The sequence below is a fragment of the Schistocerca gregaria genome, chromosome 1 (assembly GCF_023897955.1).
Source record: "Schistocerca gregaria isolate iqSchGreg1 chromosome 1, iqSchGreg1.2, whole genome shotgun sequence".
Classification (NCBI taxonomy): domain Eukaryota; kingdom Metazoa; phylum Arthropoda; class Insecta; order Orthoptera; family Acrididae; genus Schistocerca; species Schistocerca gregaria.
The window spans coordinates 259,819,517-259,838,505 of record NC_064920.1 but is presented as its reverse complement, the minus strand read 5'-3'; the positions used below and the strand labels follow the sequence as shown (position 1 = coordinate 259,838,505).

The 18,989-nt window shown below is 39.2% G+C and overlaps 1 protein-coding gene across 1 annotated transcript; it reads left to right on the top strand.

The window, feature by feature from the left end:
• The first annotated feature begins 19 nt into the window (after positions 1-19).
• Positions 20-18,210, top strand: LOC126339580 (probable DNA replication complex GINS protein PSF2). The gene is made up of 4 exons (XM_050001643.1): positions 20-511; positions 601-709; positions 11,710-11,871; positions 17,809-18,210. Exons 1-4 carry the CDS (start codon positions 267-269, stop codon positions 17,854-17,856), a joined length of 564 nt encoding a protein of 187 aa, XP_049857600.1. The 5' UTR covers positions 20-266; the 3' UTR covers positions 17,857-18,210.
• The last annotated feature ends 779 nt before the right edge of the window (positions 18,211-18,989 follow it).

Below are 18,989 nucleotides of genomic sequence, written 5' to 3'. Positions count from 1 at the left end.
TTATGCTAGCCATCCATTTCCAAAGATAAACAAGGAAACATACAGGCAGCAGGAGAAGTATCTACCTCCTTGTGAACATAATTTGTTGAATGGAACGAAATCAAATATACAAATCGATACTTTATTTTCTGCTAGCCATCCATTTCCAAAGATAAACAAGGAAACATACAGGCAGCAGGAGAAGTATGTACTTCCTTGTGAACATCTTTGTTATGAATTGTTTGGAGGGAACTTTAATGACATATCTAAATAACACTTAAGAAATTATGGATCCAGCTGAAGTAGAGTTCCTAGCAGAGAAACGAATGGTGAGCATTGTTCCAAACTTTAACTTTGATAGAATACACCTGATATCGGGACAGATAGGACCTTTCCGTGCTGGACTGCCCGTTAACGTGCCTATATGGATGGCTTTAAATCTCAAGCAAAGACAGAAGTGTCGTATCATTGCTCCAGACTGGATGAACTTGGAAAATCTTCAAGAAGTAAAAGATCAGGAAAGCCAGTCAAGGTTGGACAAGTTTTTATACGTCAGATATTTTGTATCCGCACGACTAAATCAAGTATCATGACATTCATGTAACTTATTTCGAATTTCAGGTTGTTTACTAGAATGCCGAGTGAGCATTATATGGTGGAGAGCCACCTGTTGCTAGGTGCAGCGAGCGATGACATACCACAAGCGGAAGAAATCCGTACAGTTATAAAGGTTCGTTCTCTGTTTATTCAGTCAAATGTAGCAGACATAAAATGGATAGCGTGATAACAATTGACATTTTTAGAAATTTTGTGCACAGTCCTCACTCTGTTAGTTACCTCAAAAATATTACCAGTTTTTTAATTTTACGATGTTCATTTTTGTGAGTTAGTAATCTAGATATTAAGTTAGCTACCACTAAAACGTGTTGTTTTGTTGACAAGAAAGACATCTGAAATCGAGCCGATAAGCGTCATCAGTTCCCTCCTATTAGCGACAGAGCCTGAGCCTGGGTTGTTGATATACACTTCATAGGGTTTGTGTGTTATAGGTTTTTCAATTGTGTGTGGTTTCCCAGAGAGAGCTCTGAAAAATATCGGGATGGTGCCTCACAAAGAGAGCATAGCAGATCTGTACAGCTTTTTAATATAGTAAGGTACTGCTTATTAGGTGACTTGATGTCAACCTCATTGACATTTTATTCTTCATTTTAGCAAATGGCATGTGCACTGATTTCAACAATGGCACCTGAGTTCAAAAAGTGTGTGTGTGTGTGTGTGTGTGTGTGTGTGTGTGTGTGTGTGTGTGTGTGTGTGGTTTTGTATGTGGTTTTGTATGTGTGTGTGTGTGTGTGTGTGTGTGTGTGTGTGTGTGTGTGTAAGATTCACTCAGTGTGCCATCTATTCCATCAAGGATGATTTTTCAGGGCTTCAGAAAAATTGGTGGCCATCTTTATCAAAAGACAAGAAAATCCTTGAAAACTAAATCTGCAAGTGTCAGTAACACACAGTCCTTGGATCTGTGTATTTTGCAGAAATTGCTCTTGAGATGTTCTTAATCTGCTTGTCGATAGGTAGGGATTCCCAGTTTTTCATTTGTGTTTGGAGAGAGCTTGTTTAATAGTATTGCACCAAAGTAAGAGTCCGCTGCTCACGGTAGCGTTCTCGCTTCCCCAGTACAGGTCCCGGGTTCAATTCCGCGCAGGGTCAGGTATTTTCCCTGCCTTGGGAGGACTGGGTAGTGGTGGTGTCTTCATCGTAATCATTCATCCCCATTATGGTCTGAGGAAGGCAATGGCAAACCACCTCCACTAGGACCTTGCGTAGTGCGGCTGTGTGAGTCTCCCGCATTGTTCCCCTACACACTGTCACGGAGTATGGGACTTCTTCATGTATGTGATGCCTCTCTGACACCTAGGCAAGGAAGAAAAGTGTACATGGAAAAATATTTAAGTGCACTGCTAAACCACACTACAAGGAGTGAAAATAGCCAACACAATGAGAAATACATCAGAAGGCACGTCTGGTGAACACAGCCTCTTGATTAGTTTTCCTGTGTTGAATCCATTTTATCCACTAGACCTGAACGGATTTTGTGCCTAGTGTCATTTAGTGTATTTCTGGTACAAGCGGGCTATTTTTGTCTAAAACTGCAAAATATGAGTACTTGTGAGATAAAAATTATGAAGCAATTGTAGGCCTATTCATCCATCATCTAGACCATGTCTATTAAGTGTAGCTTTTCTGACTGGGAAGTTTTAGCTGCAATTAGAGATCCTAACCATATAGTGTATGAACCTAAATAACCCATAGGTAACGAGACAGAAGTTTTCAGTCAGCGGATTTTTCCAGTGCCAGAATACATTGGTATTCCTTAATATCAATGTCTTCTGTTGAGGTTAAACATTTAACTGAGTGAACTACTTATGCATAACTTTCTCTGTCTGCTTCTCATTTTCATAATCTTTCGCAGAAAATTGTTTTTTGTTCTCTTTTATGGGGTGAGCCATGTATCTTTTCACAAAGATTGAGAATGACACTCTTACATGCAGTAAGTAAAATTCCCAGTTCTGTCAACTTCAAGGAAACACTTAAAATAGAACACAGCACTCCTAGCTTTCAGAGCAGTAGAATTTTTTTTCCTGGGCCGCAATTTTGGATGTGCAGATTCGGATAATTCACTAGGCTCTTGACTGTAAAGTGCTGGATATTGAGCATCCCAAATGTGGACAGCTCTTCTGTGTCCAGTCATTCATGCAGCAGTGCTCATCCTTATTTAAACATCTGATACACGACATTAGTAGGTATGTCTATCATGCGTGTTTAATGTCTTACAATTTGCCCATGATAGGGCTTGAGTGGGTGGGTTCAAGATGTAGGCTTTACGGTGTGAACAATTGCAGGAATAAAAGCCCTGACTTGGGAATAGTTGTCCAGTTGCTTCAAAAGGTTTGTTTTGCTGAAGCCAAATTAGTCAAAATATGACTTAGCCATGTGCAAAAATAGGTTTTATTTTGTTTTCCAAATCATAATACTTAATGTAAAATCCCCATTACAGTTGTGTGTTAATTGCAAGGCTTATAAATATTTGTCTCATTTTCAAATGTTTGCAAATGACCACTTCCTTGTAACACATCAATATCAAATCAAATGTGGAACCCAAGCTTTCAATAAATTCTATCACCACCACCACAGGTAAAAACTGCCTACTGGGTTAGTGATGTTCTCTATTTATAGAGTCTGCAGCTCGTGGTCTAGTAGCTAGCATTGCTGTCTCTGGATCATAGGGTTCTGGGCTACATTCTCGGCCGGGTCATATATTTGCTTTGTCCAGGGACTGAGTGTTTGTGTTGTCCTCATAATTTCACCATCATTCCCAAAACTGGCAAGGTTGGAGATTTGTATGAGTGCTGATATCCAAATTGTAGAGCACCCCACAAACCAAAATCATCTATTTATGGGTAGAGTGGGAAGATTGTGGAACATCATCTGGATATAGGGTATTCAGAGTGGCAGACACTTCTATTGCTGCAGCCCTAAAGCTTCACTCTCTTCATACATAGGGAGATTTGTCATGACCTACTAATAAAGACTGATGGGAACCACCAACAAAAGTTTGGTTATGAAACCTGCAACAAAAAGGTGAGATATCATTCAAGTTGATTTAGTGTGTTTATATTGCTTCATATTCTTTGGCAACACAGATTACTGAAATAATAATAACTGGGAGATAATAGGTCACACAGAAATTATTTGAAATTGCAGGATGTTGGTCATTGACTTTGGTAAGTAATATAGGAAACTGCGACAATGTAAACAACACGGTGACTATAATGTCATAGAAGTGCCCTCTTTTTTTAAAAGAATAGAAAGGGGGGGGGGATAAGTTACAGATCAGTCTCACCACAACCAGGTGTTTTGCTTTCACATTTGTTGGCTTTTCCAACTCGAAATCAAACTGTGAAAATACACACCAAAAGGTGGTGTTACAGCAGCCTTTTAACATTACCCATTGATCAAAGTTGACAAGAAGTACCAAACATTTGTCTTGGTCCAACTTGAAAACTTACAGCATTAGTAGGCCTATATCTATTAAAATATTACTTGGAGCATTACTCAAAAGCTATGAAGTTCCCCTTTCTTCCACAAAATTGTCAGCCGTCATTGCCCATGTGTGCCAGGTCAGCTTCAAAACTAAATTTCACTGCATGATGTTTTTACTGCAGATAATTGGGCCCTGAACCACTTTATACATTCCTGCATATGCGAAATTGTATAACTAAAGATTTCCAGTCTTGCTTTGACTTGCAGAAAGTGGATGAATTGCTATTGAGAGAAAAAGTTGCTTAGCTGGGAACCTCGGAGGCACCTGCTGTACCTCTGTTGTATAAATCTGGCCCAGTTGTTCCCTAGCTGCACATAAGGCTTATATGTAGTTTCCTTATTAAAGCACTCCTGATGAGGTAGGTCGACCTGACGAGAGAATTTCTGAGGACAGTCTTTCTGAGAACATTTCTAGAAAAAATAGGGAATGGTTATATTAACTGAACAGTTATGTCAAAATGTTTTTGATTTTTCAAATGAAAGTGGGCACCTTTGGCAAGGTATCCTCATTGTTCACACAAAAAGATCTAGGTGGTGCCACAAGTGGTGATAGTCCAGTCAAGGGACTAAAATGATATGTTGTTGATTAAAAATGACACTTTTGGACAAGTGATAAAACTTCTAAGACTACAAAGTTTCCAGATATCTCATAATAGCTGCATAGAATGAAACTCCAAATTCTAGCCATGGTGTGGTGTCATGCCAGGAACTGCAAAGGGAATGTACAAATCAACATAACGATGACATATCTGAAACAACACTTCCATTCAATTTGACATTAAATTCACCAATTTGCACTCAACTAGATTAAGGTTGATTCCTTATACTTAAATGTTACTCTGTGTATACTAAGTCCACTGTGATGTCTCACTTGCCATGGGTTTGACCACTCTACAGTTGGGTGTAATGGTAATGCAACTTGTGGAAACCACGACCAAGCACCTCATGAGCTATGTGTAGGATACAGCTGGATATCTCTTGTTTTCACATCGACATGGAACAATGCACCTTGGTATGGGTTTCCCATTAAAACTACACACATTGCAGCAAAAATGTGCTGTGACCCTATCTTTCGGCATGTCTGCACTATGTCCTCCAAGAGTGGCCCACTTACTTTTCGAGGTCCACTGATCCTGAGCTCCGGGCATGGGCTCACCATTTCATCAGTTGTCCGTCATCTCCAATGTGCTCCTGCTGGATGCAGAGGCGACATGTCTACTGGCCTACACTGAACAGGGACGTGGAGGCTATGGTGTGCCACTGTCCCACATGTGCTTACTGTCAAGCTGCTCCTTTTATCACCTGGCCTACTTTCTGTGCTCTTGGAATCACATTAGTCTCGACTTTGCTGGCCCCTTCCCAGCTCTATGTGGCTCACTGTTGTGGACAATTATTCAAACTACTCCTATGTGGTCAGCATGGTGTCCACCACCACCACTACTGACCCTAGTCTCCAATGCCAGTGAATTCCCTTCCTCTTCAAGATAATGATGCAGTCGCAAATAGCAGTCATGACTGATGAATAAAGTAGTTGAACTCGGAGGTCGTTCTGGTATCTGATCTTAAATCATGCGCTCTCTCTTCTTATTTAGAGACAGCTGCCAACGGTGGGCAACATCAGCAGCAAGGAAGTAACAGATTTTGTGACATTTTACAAGTGCCTAACCAGGAGTGAATTACAGTTTCATTTGTGTTCTGCGGTAGTTGAGTTTTTGTGTGTTAATTTAATATGTAATAGACACAGTTCTTGTGTTATCATTAGTCTACAGTAGAGTTGTGCAGCATGCCAATATTTGTCTGTGTAGTGTAGTTTTCCACCATCTTTAGTAGGGACTCTGATTGCTGTGATCACATTGAGGTTGACCCCCTCACCTATAGTAGAGTGAGAGGTCGCCTCGACGTGGCAGGGTGTGAGATACTTCCCAGGGGGCCGAATATAAGGCCTCCTCTATTAGCTCCACAGATAGGTTCCAGGTACTATCTGCAGCTGACAATGTCCCTCAGCCAGATGCAGTCACATGTCCTGTATCAGAGGAAACCTCTCAGCTTGCAGGATCTGGTCAGTCACAGAGGTCGGGATTATTGTTAGTTGTGAACTCCAATGTTAGGTCCATTATGGGGCTTCTTAGGGATGTGGCTGCCAAGGAAGGAAAGAAAGCCAATGTGTACTGTGTGCATACCCGCGGTCATTCGACGTGGAAGGGGTCCTTCCAAGTGCTGTGAAGAGGACAGGGTGCGGCCAGTTGCAGTTGGTGCTCCACATTGGTACCAACAATGTGTGTCGCTTTGGATAGAAAGTGATTCTGCTCTGGTTTCAAATGGCTATCATAAATGGTAAAAGGTGCTTGTTGTGCTTGTGAGATGAAAGCAGAGGTCACCATTTGCAGCATGGTCAGCAAGATCAATTGCAGATATCTGGTTCAGATGCGAGTGGAGGTGTGTGTGTGTGTGTGTGTGTGTGTGTGTGTGTGTGTGTGTGGTGTGGACTGGGTGGTTTTTTAGTTTAGTGTGTTTCAGGGAAAAACAAAAAGGGCTCAGTCTCAAAGAGTGCAGTTAAAACACTGGAAGAATGCAGATATAGGAATCATCAGGTAATAGCTGTAAATGGTTGTAGCTGTGTTGGGAAGGTACCAGAGCTCCAAGAGCTGATTGAAATCATTGTTCTTCAAATCCTTGTAGTGGACATGGAAAGCTGGCTAAAGCTGGAGAAAAGTTCAGCCAAAATTTTTGTGAAGGGTCAAATGCTGTTCAGAAAAGGTAGGCTGAATATAGTTCGTGGGAGTGTTTTTGTTGCTGTTATCTTGAATCAAAATTTTAGTAGATAGTACCTGTGAATTAGTATGGGTAGAGGTCAATCTTGGCTATTCAAATAAAATAATAATTGGATCCTTTTACTGACCTCGCAACTCAGATGATACAATTGCTGAAAGGTCCGAAGAAAACTTAAGCCTAATTTCAAACACACACACACTTCTCACACACACCTGTAGCCAGTGGTGACTTCAATTTACCCTCTAAATATTGGTGAAAATACATGTTTAAATCCACAGGTACTCGTAAAACATCACCCGAAATTGTACTAAATGCATTCTGTGGTTCATGAACCTCCTATAATACTAAACGGTTGTGAGAACACACTAGATGTCTTAGTAACAAATAATCTCGAACTAATAACGAGCATCAAAATGGATACAGAGTTATTATAGCGAGACTGAATACTGTAACTTCTAAATCCACAAAAAACAGCAGATAACACTTTGCTTGACACCTTCCTGAGAGACAATCGCCACTCCTTCCAAATTAACAATATAAGTATAGACCAGATGTCGCCTCGAGTTCAGAGAAATAGTATTGACAGCATTTGAGAAATTTATACCAAATAAATTGACAAAAGGTCCAGCTGAGCTCCCCATAGAGCACACAAAGAGTCAGAACCCTGTTGCAGAAACAACAAAAACTAAATGACAAATTTAAACGAACGCAAAATCCTCAATATTGGTGATCTTTTACAAAAGCTCGAAATTTAGCATGTACTTTGGTGCTTGATGCTTAAAGTAGTTTCCAGTGAATTTTGCCTTGAAACCTGAAGAAAATACAGAGAGATTCTGGTCATATGTAAAATTCTACCTGCAAGACACAACCAGTGCCTTCTCTGGACGATAACAGCGGAAACAGTATATATGACAGTGCTGCTAAAGCAGTGTTACCTAACTCAGCCTTCCAAAATTACTTCATCAAAGACGACAAAGTAAATATTTCAGAATTTGAATGAAGAACAGCTGTCAACATGAGTAACTTAAAAGTAGTTATCCTTGGAGTAGTAAAGCAACTTAAATCAATAAAAGCAAGTCTTCTGGTCCAGACTGTATACCAGTTAGGTTCCTTACAGAGTATGCTGATGCAATATATCCGTACTTAACAATCATACAACTGCTCACGTGATCAAAGATCCATACCCAAAGATTGGAAAGTTGCACAGGTCACACCAATATTAGAGGAAGGCAAGAGGAGTAATCTGTTAAATTGCAGGCCCATATTATTGATTTCAATATGGAGCAGGATTTCGAAACATACATAGTGTTCTAACAAATGAATTACCTCAAAGAGACCGTTCTATTGACACAGTCAACACTGATTTAGAAAACATCATTTTTGTGAAACACAACTAGCTCTTTACTCACACTAGTGTTTACTGTTATTGACAAGGGATTTCAAATTAATTCCATACTTCCAGAAGGCTTTTGTGACTGTACCTCACAGGTGGCTTGTGATTAAATTGTTTGCTGATGGAATATCATTTAAATTGTCACTGGATTCGTGATTTCCTGTCAGTGGTGTCACAGTCTGTAGTAATTGATGAAAGTTATAAAGTAAAACAAATGATTTCTGGCTTTCTGCAAGGTAGTGTTACAGGCCTTCTGCTCTTGCTTATGTTTTAGGAGGCAATATGAGTAGCAGTCTTAGATTGTTTGCAGATGAAGATGTCATTTATCATCCAGTAAAGTCAGAAGATCAAAATCAATTGCAAAATGATGTAGACAAAATATGTGTGGTGGAAGAATTGGCAGTTGACCCTAAATAATGAAAAGTGTGAGTCAAGTCTGAAGGTCGTAAATTCAACTAAATACCTAGGAATTTACAATTACGAACAGCTTAAAGTAGAAAGAATAGATAAATGCCATGGGGAAGGCAAACCAAAGACTGTGTTTCACTGACAGAACATTTAGAACGTCTAACAGATGTACTAAAGAGAGAGCCTACATTATGCTTTTTCATCCTCTTTTATAGTATTGCTGTGTGGTGTGGGTTCCTTACCAGATAGGATTAATAGTGTTCATTGAAAATGTTCAAAAAGGGCAGCACATTTTGTCAAGAAACAGGAGAGAGTGTCATGGACATGATACAGAATTTGGGGTGGAAATTATTAAAACAGATGTTTTTTGTTGTGGCAGGATCTTCTTACGAAATTTCAATCATTGACTGTCTCCTCTGAATGCAATAATATTTTGTTGATCATATGGGAAATCTTAGGTCACACGGAAAGATATTGATGTTCATTTTTCCCACACACTGTTCGGGTGTGGAATAATAGAGAATGTGTGAAGGTGATTCGATAAACCCTCTGCCAGGCACTAAAGTGTGATTTGTAGAGTAGGGATGTAGATGGTCCTGTGACAGACAAAAAAAAAAGGAAACACAATCTGAACGGGCTTTGAAGGCCCAACGTTACCGATTGGCTGTCGTGTTATCTGCTCTCAGCCCTTAGGAATCACCAGCTGTGGGTACGGAGGGCTATGTGGTCATCAAACTGCTCTCCTGGCAATTCAGTTTTTGCGACTGGTGCTGCTATATCTATCGGGTAGCTCCTCAATTGGCTTCACAAGAGCTCAGCACTCACTGCTTGTCAGCACTCGGCAGACCCGGACGGTGACCCATCCAAGTTCTAGCCAAGCCCAACAACGTTTCATTTCGGTGATCTGACAGGAATTGGGGTGACTGACAAACCTCACTGTATTTGTCATCATTACAACACAGTACTAGAACTGCATGCAAGTATATCTGACATTATAAATTTCTCTTAGTATGATGTTTGCCTTCAGGCAAAACTCTCTTGTTGTATGCCTTCTGTTGTTTGGTGGTACATAGATTAATAAAGAAACTTTGAGACTGGGTCAGTGTCAGGAAGAAATGGCACAGAAATAAAGCAGTCTAACTAGACATGTTAGGAGTGGCTTAGGAAATACAAACCTTATGAAATGTGGGCATGTGCCTGGATCATAACTGAAACATTCTGTTAGCTATGCCACATGGAGTTTCAATTCTATTAATTTTTTAATTAAATCTAAATTTTTGGTGATAAACTGCTTGAGAATAGTTTAAACTTTGAGGCAGGTTACGTCTCCTTTTTCATGCCCTTTATTACATGAAAAGAGCAGTCTTTTTGTTGATTCATATCTCAATCAGTAAAACTGAAGCTTTATAGGATAAATTTTTTGTTGTCTGTGCATTTGTTAAGAACCCTTTTTCTCTGGAAAAGGTAGAAGTATCAGCTTGAAATTTGTCAGGTACTTCTAGGTCTACGGTCCCTTAGAGGGCTAAAAATGTAAACTTTTAAATCACTGCTGTCCAAAGATGCAGCCATTTATTTCACACATTTTGATACGAACTCGCTCATCAGAACGTCTAGATGAACTATCCATATACACTGATCAGCCTGAACATTGACACGTACCCAGTAGCCGGTATGTCCACCTTTTGCACGGATAATAGCTGCGAACATCATGACAGGAAAGCAAGGAAATGTTGTTAGATAGCTGAATGGATTTGGCACTACATCTGCACGTACACCACCTAATTCTCGTAAATTCTGGGAAGAGGGTTGATGAGCTCTGATGCCACATTCAGTTCCATCTGAGATGTGTTTGACCACTTTCAGATCTGGTGAGTTGGTGAGCCAGCACATCAACTAGAAATTGCCACTGTATTTCTCGAACCACTGTATCACACTTCTGGCCTTGTAATATGGTGTATTATCTTGTTTAGAAATGCCACTGCCATTGGGAAACATGGTCACCATGAAGGGGTGTACATGGTCTGCAAACAGTATATGATACTGCTTGGCCATCATGGTGCCTTGCATGAGCTCCACTGGATGCCCAGGTGAGTGGTCCCCAGAGCATAATGGAGCTGCCACCAGCTAGTATCCATCCCATAGTACAGGTGTCAAGGAGCTGCTGCACTGGAAAAACGTCATAGTTGTACCTTCCCATTGGCATGATGAAGAAGGTATCAGGGTCATCAGATCATGCAACACTGCTACTGTCCAGTGCTGGTGGTCGTGTGTGTCCATTTCAGTCATAGTTCCTGATGTCATAGTGTTTACATTGGCACATGCATGGGTCATTGTCTGTGAAGACCCATTGTTAGGAGTTTTTGGTGGACAGTGTGTTCAGACACACATATTCTCTGCCCAGCATTAAAGTCTGATCAGTTTGTTGCCTGTCCTGTTTTAAAAGTCTGCCCAGCCTACAACGTCAGACATCTGTAACGAGGGATGGCTGCCCAATCCCTTCACATCTGGACGTCATTTCACCTTGGTGTCATCACATGTTAAAGATTCTCGTCACAGAACTCCTGGAACACCCAACAAGTTGTGCATTTTCTGAAACGTTCATGCTGAGCTTTCAGGCCATCACAATCTGTCCTAAGTCAAACTCAGATAAATCGCACGTTTTCCGTTCTATACACAGACAGCACGCTCACTGATACTACATGCACCATTCATGTGCCTAACAGTCATTCCTCGCCAGGTGGTGCTGGACGGGTTTATATCAATAGTGGGTCGGTGGTTATAATGTTTTCGCTGCTCGGTGTACGTAGTTTGTGTGCACAGAATCCTCAGAGTGTGAGCCCTGCTCGCAGTGGTCAGGTGTCTCGCCCGCCCCCCCCCCCCCCCCCAAATGTTGCTTTAATTTTAACTGTTCTTTCCTTTTGTATTACTGTCATAAAGAAATTTCTCTTGAATCCTATTGTCTTCAGTATGGTTTCGACACTGTATTGTAGCACATTCATTAACATTTCTTTGAATGACTTGCTTTGTACTCTTACATAATATCTACTTTTTTCCAGGACATTTGGGATTTACGTATGTCTAAGCTACGCTCATCTGTAGATGCCCTTTTTAAAAGTGATGGCACACATGCAGTTCTGGGGCATTTGACAGCAATGGAAATAAACAGTGTTAGACCATTGTTGCCACACTCACTGGATCAGTTAAATAGGCTACAAAAGGTAAGGATTTTCTCTCGTATAGCTTCCTTTTTACACCTTATTATATGTTAGACTTGGATAGTTTTTCCTTTGTTACCAATTCCCAGCAGATGTTGTTGGCAGCTAACTCAGTAAAGCTCATTGATTTTTTCATTTCTTAGTCTGCTGCGTACTCTTTGGTAACCATAACTAATAAAACATTTATACTATGGAGTCCCAAGTGTCTCATAAGAAAAGGGTGTGTGTGTGTGTGTGTGTGTGTGTGTGTGTGTGTGTGTGTGTGTGTGTGTGTGTGTGTGTGCATGCGGGGTACCATGGAAGGCAAATACAGATGAGAATGATTCTTACATAAATACTCATTACTGAATGCTTCATCTACTTAAACTCATGAGCACTTTAAATTAAAAAGTAAGCAGGATTAAAACTTCATTTGGTGTGGCTATCACCTCCCATAGTGTACGACATCTCACATAGGATAAGCATTTCCTCACTCTTTGGGTGGTACACACTACTTTATCCTGCATGATCCTCATTAGTCTCAAAAATAACTACTGCAACCCTCTTCTCTTTGAACCTGCTTCCTGTGCCTGTCTTTGTCTCCCTCTGCAGTTTTTACCCTCCACTTCTTTCCAATACTAAATTTACAGTTTTGATATCTCAGAATATGTCCTATCAGCCAATTCCTTGCTTTAGTCAAGCAGTGCCACAACTTTCTTTACCCTAATTATATTCAGTACTGCCTCAATACCTCCTCAATAGTTCATCAATCTACCCATGTAATCTTCAGTATTCTTAGCACCACATTTCAATAGCTCTTATTCTCTTCTTGGCTGAACTTTTATCAACCATGTTTCATTTCCCTACAAGGCTACATTCCAGACAGAGATCTTCACTAAAGACTTCCTAACACCTAAATTACACTATGTGATCAAAAGTATTCAGACTCCCCCCTTCCAAACCATACATTTTTCTTACTAGGTGCATTGTGCCAGGTACTACATATCAGCAACCTCAGTAGTCATTAGACATTCTGAAAGAGCAGAATGGGGGTGTCACTTGTCATACGTCTGTATGCGAGATTTCAACACCCTTTAAACACCCCTACGTCCACTATTTCTGATGTGATAGTGAAGTGGAAACATGAAGCAACATGTGAAACACAAAAGGCCGACAGGCCAACCTTATCTGTTGACTGATAGATCGCAGACAGTTGAAGAGGGTCATAATGTGTAATAGGCTGACATTTATCCTGACCATCACACAGGAATTCCAGACAGCATCAGGATCTACTGCAAGTACTATGACAGACTGGAGGTGAGAAAACTTGGATTTCATGGTCGAACAGCTTCTCATAAACCACACATCACACCGGTAAATGCCAAAAGTCTTGCTTTGTGTAAGGAGCGTAGACGTTGGACAACTGAACTGTGGAAAAACGTTGTATGGAGTGACGAATCACAGTACGCAACGTGGCAATCCAATGGTTGGGTGTGGGTATGGCGAATGCCTGTTGAACGTCATCTGCCAGCATGTATAATGCCAATGGGAAAATTTGGAGGTAGTGGTGTTATGGTGTGGTTATGTTCTTCATGGAGGGGCTTGCACCCCTTGTTTTGTCTGGCGCTATTAGAGCACAGGCCTACATTCATGTTTTAAGCATCTTCTTGTTTCCCACTGGTTAAGAGCAATTCAGGGATGACAGTTGCATCTTTCAACACGATCGAGCACCTTTTCATAATGCACAGCCTATGGAGGTGTGGTTACACAATGTCATCATCCGTGTAATGGACTGCCTGCACATAATCCTGACCTGAATCCTATAGAACACCTTTGGGATGTTTTGGAAAGCCAACTTCTGGAGCACTCTGTGAAGAATGGGCTGCCATTCCACAAGAATCCTTCCAGCACCTGATTGAAAGTATGCCTGCGAGAATGGAAGCTGTCATCAAGGCTAAGGGTGGGCAAACACCATATTGAATTCCAGCATTGCCTGTGGAGGGCACCACGAATTTTTAAGTCATTTTCAGCCAGGTGTTCGGATACTTCTGATCACATAGTGTATATTGAATGTTAACAGATTTCTCTTCTCTACTCACCATGTAGCAGAGATGTTGAGTTGTCAACAGGCATAACAAAAATATCTGTTCAATGTGTGTAACCTTCTCTCATGATTCTTAAACAAAGTGCTAGTGAAGATTAAATTATGTTCTGTGCAAAATTCTACCAGTGCCTTCATCTTTCATTCCTTGTGCCTCCCTCAACAATATACTCCAATTTTCCTTCTCTTTCTCTTCCTACTACAGAATTCCAGTTACCCACCACAATGAAGTTCTCCTCTGCCTTAACTATCTGAATAATTTGTTTTATCTCATCGTACATTCTTCGTCTCTTCATCTGCAGAACTAGGTGGCATATACTGTGGTGGGCATTGGATTTGTGTATATCGAGTATAATTTTGCACTATTCTGCATGAAATAACGCTATATCTTTTCATTAGTGGTTAGTTTTCTAAAAGTAAGGTTGCAGTGTATTGTTCGCATATGCAATCTGCTTTTGTTGTATAACATGAACACAGTAACTTGAAGGTTCTTTACTAACCCACAGTAGTTACTGATCCATAAAACACTTCTTCATATGAAAATAATTTATATAAAAGCAGTCAGAGTGACACCATAATGAATACTTCATAGAATACTAGTGACCCAGCCTAGCTTTGCACATGCACCGTTACGTATCTAAGGCCAGACAACTTGCGTGGCATAGCGTATTTTGTGTATGGGCCTCTGTGTAGTTATGAATAAATTTCAGAGAACAATGTTAATTAACTGAACATTATGACTTTCATGTAAGTTGACTTGATGTAAGCGGCACACAGCAGGAAATTTGGCTGGAGGCGTGAATACTGTGTGTCCCATATTAAATTGGCATTTGGAGTGACATCTCATAGCAATACAGCACCTTGTGCTGTAATACGTTTACAACCAATGTAAATATTAGAGTTAGCAGCACGTGTGTGTGTGTTTATGTTTGTTTTAGAGAGATTCAACATGTATCAGAGGTTAGCTGAGGTGGCACAAATAAAAGAAAAACTAAGAAAAACACGATACACATGTTTATGTTCGTATTACAGCAGTCCTCTTGTGAAGCTTAATGTGCTTCGTCGAGACTTACTGGCACAAGCCACTCAGGCATATCCACATATGGGCTTCATTCAAGGAAGGCAGAAAGCTGAGTCATCTGCTTCACTACTGGAACGACGTGCTGTGTTTAAACAAAGCAAAGTTGCTGAATTAGTTGTTTGGAAAAATTTTACTTATAAATTTTGTATCAAGAACTCCACAAACAACTGTAAGTTGAACTAATTTTATTAAAACACTACTGCTTTCATGAATTGTAGTCCCATTGTCAGGTGCATATCTAAACAACAGAAAATGAAGATGGATAGTTATTTAATGTCTAATCATTACACACATGGTATCTGCTTGCTTTTTTACTGTTACTTTTTCAAAATTGAAGTAACAAAGTCCCAAATTTCATTGTGCACTTACAATATGGGCACATGGATTTGGTTTATCTGTCCTATTCGAGCCCCTCCCCCCATACACACACACACACACGTGTTGTGGTGACTTGCCGTAAGCCTTTTGTTTTGCCGATATGTTGATTTTGATCAAGCATCCTACCTTTGTTGTTTGGTTATAGACACGTTCTGGTTATATAGCAGTTCCCTTGCCCAAAGTTTTATACATCAACTATCTGCCCTACGGTCATTATGGTTTTAACTGTGAAGGGTGAACCTGCTTTCTCGATTGTGTTCTTAACTACATTTTAATTTTTGTAAATGCAGTTGTGTGTTTATCTATTCTCATAATTAGGTGATTATGGCTTTGGTATTACTTCGTTGTATATATGTTCAATCACTATCATTGTTCATTTATTGCTGTGTAGATCTGTACCTGACTACATAGCTACAATCCACAAAACCAGTATTGCCTTATTAAATCTGTTCAAAATACAGCCATTTGCAGAGTTCTTGCTGCAGAATGTATTACCATAGCTGTGGATGCACTGACCAGAGTCGTGTGTTTTATTTGTAGCATAAATAATAAAATGCCACAAATTTTCAACTCACTTGTTTTTTCGCTATGCAGTTATTCTCTGAAGAGAAGTTATTGGTTAAAAATATTTCAAACTGTAAGTCTGATGCGTGGTGGTGGTGAATGATATCTTTTCATTGTTGGTCATATTTATTATGATAATTCACTATTGAGGAGCTAACTGCCCATTAAAGGAATTTGCAGTGAATTAAGAGTGCAAAGTGTGGATCTTAGGGAGCATAAATTGGCAGTCTGACATTAATGCTACATTAAAAGGCAGAGTGAAAAAAGTGACAGCTTGAATTGGGTCCCACAACTTTAGGGTTTCCAACCACATGCTGTACCACTAGGCCACCACCCTAGATGGGTCCAACTTACTGCATTCTCGAGTTAGGGCAACTGTTCACTTGTTGGCTATTGACACCCTTTCTAGAACTTAACTTTAATTCATCATAATCATGCAATTTGTATGAAATATTTATAAATTATATAGGGTGTCCTCGAAGACACCAATAAGCTTAAGGGACAGGTCCTTTACTTTAAAACAAGGAAAAAATGTATAGTGTGTAAGGATTCTAAAATGCATATCTTAGAGCTTTGAATACTTGGTCATCTTCAATCCATGAAACAGATGTCTTCTACTGCAAGGACTTTGCTCTCCATATTTTGCGGGGAGATATTATGGACCAAACCAAGAAAAAAAAATCAAAGTAAACATTGGGTCTAAACTGCTAACCTTAAGAGCTAAAAGCAAGTTTTAGTCAAAACTGGATAAAAATCCTCTTGATTAGCCTGCATATACAGGAGACGCAGGTGGGAAAGCAACTTTAATTTTTTATATATAATTTTCAAATATTTTGGTAAATATTAAAAATACATCAGTCAATAATACTATGTTGCAGACACCAAAAACACAAAATATTTTAAATTTGAGAATATTATTTAAAAGATACACTTCCTATTTTTTGATCTGTGTCTAAAATTTTTGCCGTGCAAAATGGGATTACGTGCTAACTACACAGCACTTCGTTATTGTGGAGAATTTTGATCCAACCTGTGCTATTGTTATACTCCTGTCTGGGCTTTGTATTGTTGTAATAACTGAATAATTGTGTAAATAAAAAAGAATTTGCAAATTTTTGTAGTGTCGTGGTGTCCTCTTCACATCCTTATTTGTGGTAACAAAGGTTTGAACTAATTTAATAAAATCCACAATATAGTGGGAGCTCAAATGATTCAATGGGTTTCAAAGCACTGTTTATTGACAAGTATATGGCATACAAAGACAAGTTACAAAGAAAATGAATATTAATAAAAAAAGTTATCTGCCGCCCCCCCCTTTTCCCCCTCCTCCCATTATTTCTGAGTGTTGAGAGATCATGGACTCCCTGTGACTTGTTTCAAGTTGACTAAATTTAAACTTAATATCAAAATTCTAATAAAAGAACAAAATCTACCAGTGATAAATTATTTAATTAGTAAGATAATTTATCTAATTATAAAAGATGACATCAGAGAAGCTTTGATGTGGTGGACACACAATACATGAAGATGAAGCAGTTAACTAGACTAAAGAGCCATGCTAATTATTGCCAGACAATGGAGTCCAAGCATGAATGCCTCACATGTAGACAAGGCAGAAGACCTGTTATGTCTTTATCTGAACTAACATTTAGCAAGTTAATATGCTAGAGAGAACAACTTGTTTGAGGATTTAGAAGGATAATTGTCACAATGTGTTAAACCAGTTGTTACTACTAAATTCCATACGGATTGCTGACATGTAGTGCTTCAGATCAATATGTAATTTTCACACAGTCAAGAAAAGAGTGGTTGAATGACAATTTGCTTTTGTTCGCAGGGAAGTCAAATTGCTCCGTCGATGACATCACAAGATGTTTCCCAGTAAGATCAAAAAGGAAAATTAGAGCAGAGATCTTATTGTTGGGCAAAAATTACCTGCCATTTCAGTTCATGGCAGCATTTCAACATCCACTTGAAGCTGTGATCATGTATAAAAATGTCCTTTTTTAATTAATTTTGAGCAGAATATTTCTCAAGATTGTATTTAATGTCAACAAACTGTGGGTAATTGCTGGATATTGTAATTTTAAAATTAAGCACAGATTTCAAGTTGTAATTAGAAAGTTATAATATCATTTTAAATGTAATTTTACTCTATTTTCTCTATTTATTGTGTTGTTATATCGCAGCATTTGTTGTAACTTTTAATGTTTGTTATTAAATAATATTTTACTATGTTTCTGCTGCTGGATTTTAGTTGTTGATCTTAGATTTCACATTTCATTATATATTAACACATATGTTACTGCAGAGAAAATATTTAAGAACCTGGAATTGTTAAAGATGATACCTAAATGGTCATAATTTTACAATTTTGACAGGGGGGGGGGGGGGGGGGTTATATGACAAGTGTGAAATAACAGCAAATTGCGTGTTTTGGAATATTCAGCTCTAAACTTTGACAAAAGGAAGAAGGAATAAGAAATGAGTAACTTATTGTAGATAGTACATTACATACAAGATATTCCTAACATTCATTCAGTATTTTTTATTAGCTTTTCAAACAAACAAAACAGTTCAGCCAAATTTTGTCATTACTGGGAAGCACAATAAAAAATGGATGACTAGTAGATATTAATCATACAACTGGCATGTTTCATTCAACTAAGGAAATCATGTATACTGTTAAGCAGCAGTGCATGATATATTTTAAATAGAATTTGGGGTACCTCTGCTTGTCTACTGACATCCCATGTTCTCTACAATCTGCAGAACTCATGAGTATTGATTATGGTACTGAGCAATGTGGCACAGTACTTAGCACACTGGATTAACATTCATAAGGATGACTGCTCAAATCCCCTTTCAGCCAACCAGATTTAGATTTTAGAGTGAGAATTAGTAAAGGATAGGGATGTCAGATTCTCAAAAATAAAAAAAGGTGTCCCCTCAGCATTTTTATGACCATTCTTTCCAGCTCATGTTGGTACTGAAACTGGAAAATCCAGAATAGAATAA